The sequence below is a fragment of the Sinocyclocheilus anshuiensis genome, unplaced genomic scaffold, assembly GCF_001515605.1.
Source record: "Sinocyclocheilus anshuiensis isolate Anshui unplaced genomic scaffold, SAMN03320099.WGS_v1.1 scaffold1085, whole genome shotgun sequence".
In the NCBI taxonomy this organism is placed as follows: Eukaryota; Metazoa; Chordata; class Actinopteri; order Cypriniformes; family Cyprinidae; genus Sinocyclocheilus; species Sinocyclocheilus anshuiensis.
The window spans coordinates 30848-35506 of record NW_015557129.1 but is presented as its reverse complement, the minus strand read 5'-3'; the positions used below and the strand labels follow the sequence as shown (position 1 = coordinate 35506).

The window sequence follows — 4659 nt, the reverse complement described above, 5'->3', positions numbered from 1 at the left end:
CAGCTGTGAGTCCCAAAATGGGGGGTGCAGGTTAACAGGTTAAATGACATCCATTTGATTTGAGAGTAATGCAGGTTCATTGTTTATGTTTAGTATCATCTTTCCCTGCAGGTGCTTTAAAAAAAGCACAAATATGAGTTGCGGTAACATATTTCAAGTTCAAGTTCAAGTTCAAGTCTGCTTTATTGTCAATTCTTTGTTGAGCCCCAGCTGGACCAGTTTGTGAATGAGCTGCTGAGGGATGATTGTGTTGAATGCTGAACTGAAGTCTATGAACAGCATTCTGACGTATTTCTATCAAAGGATGTGCCACATCTGTCAGTTCTGTCAAAAAAAAAAGTCCCATTGAATTGGCTTGACAATCAGCTTTTCCTCCATCTGTTGATCTGTATTTCTGATTGAATCACACTGAAAGGGAAGGAAAGTTACAGACAACATTAAATCGGGGATTCTAGTGCTGTTGCTGTCGACATTTGAGTCTATGTGTGAATTCACATACTCTGTTATGACTTGGATGATGATTTGTCTCTCTCTGTCTTTCTCAGTAATGGCTTTTGCCCAACTTGCAGGTTCAGGTCAGCATTCAGTCTTTACTCGACTGGTTGCTGTGACTTCACATCTGCCGGGACAAAAGTTCCTATTGAGGGAGACCGAGAGAGAAAGAGAGAGAGACTTGACTGAAAGAAGAATATTATATATTATATATTATATAATGATAGATTACAGTGTGTTAGGGTAAACTCTGCTTTGTCTCCCCCTATTGTTACGAACACCGGGGCCCCAAAGGGAAGTACTGTCTCCCCAGTGTTATTTACCCTCTATACAAATTAATGTAGAGGTTCCTCATCTGAAGTTTTCAAGTATGCAGACGATATGACAATTGTTGGTTTGATTACTGAAGATGAAGTGGAGTATCGTAGATGTGTGGATGAGTTTGTTGACTGATGTCAATCCAGTTTCCTTCAGTTAAACACCAGGGAAACTAAAGAGATTATTTTTGAGATACACACCAACAAATAACTATCAACGGTGAGTGCATTGAAGTAGTAAATTAATATAAATGTCCAGGGACAGTCACTGATGTAAAATTGAAATGGGATGCAAGTACAGGAGCTATTTACAGGAAAGGGCTGCAACGATTGTGTGTGTGGATACATATACAGTATACTGGTTCTTTTCTATCACTCATTTATGGAGAGTATTTTATTTATTTTGACTTTCAGCTGCATTGCTTGGTATTTCTCACTCTGTGGTCAATAAGAACAAACTAAATAAGATTGTTAACAGTGTTGGGGAGTAACTAGTTACATGTAACGGAATTACGTAATTTAATTACAAAATAAAAGTAATTGTAATCGGTTACAGTTACTAAGAAAAAATTTGTAATTAAATTATTGAAAAGTTACACTACTTATTACATTTTAAGTAGGGTAACTTGTAATCTGTAACCTATTACATTTCCAAAGTAACCTTCCCAACACTGATTGTTAATATGGCTAGTAAGATTGCTGTGAGGAAAAACCATGCAATTCTTCGGGATGTATCACATCCACTTTATGGTGAAAATGTTACCATCTGGTCGAAGGTATAGTGTACCGTTATTACGGACTGCCTGTTCACAAAGATCTTTTATATCCTCTATAAAAGTATAGCTCTGTTAAATAAATTCTTGTGATATCACAGTTTTCATTTTACATCTATGGCAGTGATACTGTTGTTGTTTGATTCTGGTTGTATTTGTAATGTGTTGTAATCTGTTGATGTTTGTTTGTTGTGCTATATAAATAAACTTGCCTTGCCTTGTATTTGTCAATTGTTGTTGATGATGACTGAAGAGTTGCTACAGATACAAAAATAATTTCCGAAAGGACAATAAACTAAACTAACTAACTGATTGAAAGTTGTGGGAATGTTCCCTGTTAGCTGGGTGGTTAGTCCTTACTAACATACTCGCTCAGATGAACATCGTTCATACAGACATTTTCCATTCATTCATTCGTTCATTCATTCATTCATTCATTCTGCCTTTCTCTCTAAATTTGTTTGGCCGCAGGAGGTCAGTTATGGCATTATGATGGCACAATCACTCCCAACAGCGTTTTAATGAGCAGAACAGCTTTCTGTCGTCTGGATGATCCTCTCTGCTGGATGTGAATGAATAGAGGCCGGCACAGACAAACACAATTAACACACCATAGAGACCCGATTAACTAAGACGTTCTTGCTCCAATTTCCCAATGCATACTAAAACACACCCACATGCACTATAACAGACATTTGCTACATGTATGAATAACCGAATGATTCTGTGCGCAGTGAGGATGGTTCGTTTTAGGTATGTTTAGCTAACCGTGATCAGGACAGGAGAAAAAAAAATACCTGACAGTCTCAGTTTAATTTAAAATACTGGCATTTTGTTCAAGGAGCTTTTCAGAAATAAAATTGTATGCATATTTTTCTGGAAGTATTCACTTTTCAATTATAAGTTGTTTACTAAACAAAATCATGGGTTGACATTTTAATTACATCCCTACTGACAAACATAAAACACAAAGTCATTCATTATACAGTGTCAAGCAAAATCTAAAATAAATATATATAGAGAGATGAAGACATGAATCAAGCTTTAATTTCAGTGTACGGTGTTTTGAAGATTGGAAACCCAGTCGGGTACAGGCCGACCATCAGCAGCCTCAGAGTGCTGTTCCTGCTGAATCACTGTGCATCAGATGGTTTAGACTGTGTGCCATGCTACAAAAGACTGAAGAATGTGCCCTAATACATGTCTTCTGACGGTCTGTCTGTGCCATTTTGATCTGTCCTGTGTGAGAGATGGAACCACAGTGACCTCCAGTGGCCCAGAGAAGAAACTCCAGCATGTGCCATCCCATCAAGATTTCAGCCTGATCCAGCATCTAAGGATTGCGCTCATTAATTCTCTCACAGACTATTAATTTTTACATACAGGCAGAACTGGAGATTCTCATTAGCACTAGTTTGAGATAAAAACTGATTTACTTCGGTCTAGATTCTCTGTGTTTATGTTAAAGCGTGTAGTATCTACAGAAGGACGGTATGAATTTACAAACTGTCACAGGCCTGGAGTGTTTGTGTGTCTAGTATAGATTTGGAAAAATGTTGAGGCACTCTTAGGGTGATAGTGATATCCGATTACGGTCTAAACTCCCTCATGCTATTTGTAGCAGCTTCTGTTCCTCTAGAGAGAACAAATCAAACAGCAGTCAACAGGCCAGGCTCAGTTTGAGAAAGTTGTTTTCACGGATGACATAAATGGACTTCTGCTGTAATGTGTGTTTTTGCAGGGAGCCCAGTGAACCTGACCTGCCAAGCGTTCTTTGGATACAGCGGGGACGCGAGTCCTCTCATCTACTGGATGAAGGGAGAGAAGTTCATTGAGGATCTGGACGAAAGCCGAATCAGAGAAAGTGAAATTAAGTAAGTCATGACATCCTTTCTTTTCATTTATTGAGAAGAATCAGAGTTGCTGTCCATATCTGAATTTGTGTGTGCAACAAAATTAATGATATGTTGTGTGTTTGTGCACAAGTGCATAAATCTTCCACATCCAACTTGATTTAACCCTGTCTGAGTAAAAGCATCCCATTAATCCTCAGCCGTCGGGATGGAGATGAGCAAACAAGCTTCAATCTCTTGTAATCTCCATCTAAATTTCATTGACTCCATTAATAATGCAGTTCAGGCATATGCAGTCTTAATCACAGCGTGACAAGTATCAGGGTCAAAGCATCTGACTGAATCTGTGCTCACCTGAACTACAACTCAAAGCAGAATATTCTAAACAAATGTGAGCAGTTGAAGGAAAATCTGGACGATGTCTTCCTTTTAAAAGATTTCTGTCATGACAACTCTCGGAGGGATTGGCATGGTAATGTATTAATGTATTTGGTCTTGGCGGAATAGATCTGCTACGCTGCTGCTGCTGTGGTAGAGCAAGTATCGAAACTTGCTACTGCCAATACATCCACAACATGCTGCTGTGAGCATGTTTTTGTAATCACTGCTTTCATATTCTCATTCAATTTACAGTTTGATGTAGGCCTACTATCCACTTAAACAATACATGATGAAGTTTAAGGACATTTTATTTGAATTTTATGTACTATTTATGTAAATGCGTAACTTTGATGTGTTTTAATGGGCGCGCGCGTTGAGCATTCAAATCACATTTAAACTGGAGCAGAGGGAGTTACCATGGAAATGGGCCATAAACTCACTCAGCTGACAAGTAACGAGAGTCCGTCTCTCTGCTGTTTTCACTGCTTTCAGGTAAGTTTAGTCCCTAAAATTACACAAATAATACATACAACCGTTCCTGACACTTTCTTACATGTAATTGACACGTTTCCCAACATGCTGCTGTGAGCATGTAAGAAATATTGCTGCTGCAAATATAACATACATGAAATAACCCCCATACAGCATACATGAATCACCTCCCCAGTCAGCAAACAAATTTGGCATGCATCTGGTACTGGCATACAGCATGTGGGCCAAACATGGCCCGGGTTTGGCAGAGATGGTACCGGGTTTAAGACGGCACACAAGACATGGGCCAGATGTCAAATGTAGTATTTGGCCCAGATGTCAAATATAGATATGTGGGCCACATAAGTATAA

General features: G+C 38.7%; 1 protein-coding gene across 4 annotated transcripts in view; it reads left to right on the top strand.

Annotated features, from left to right (window-relative positions):
* The window catches only part of LOC107677935 (interleukin-1 receptor accessory protein-like 1-B), a 153767-nt gene that overhangs the window by 122411 nt on the left and 26697 nt on the right, over nucleotides 1-4659 (top strand). For all 4 annotated transcript variants that reach the window (XM_016473012.1, XM_016473010.1, XM_016473011.1 and 1 more), the window contains exon 6: nucleotides 3324-3456. In XM_016473012.1, coding sequence (XP_016328498.1) covers nucleotides 3324-3456 — 133 coding nt within the window. The remainder of the gene's footprint in view (nucleotides 1-3323; nucleotides 3457-4659) is intronic.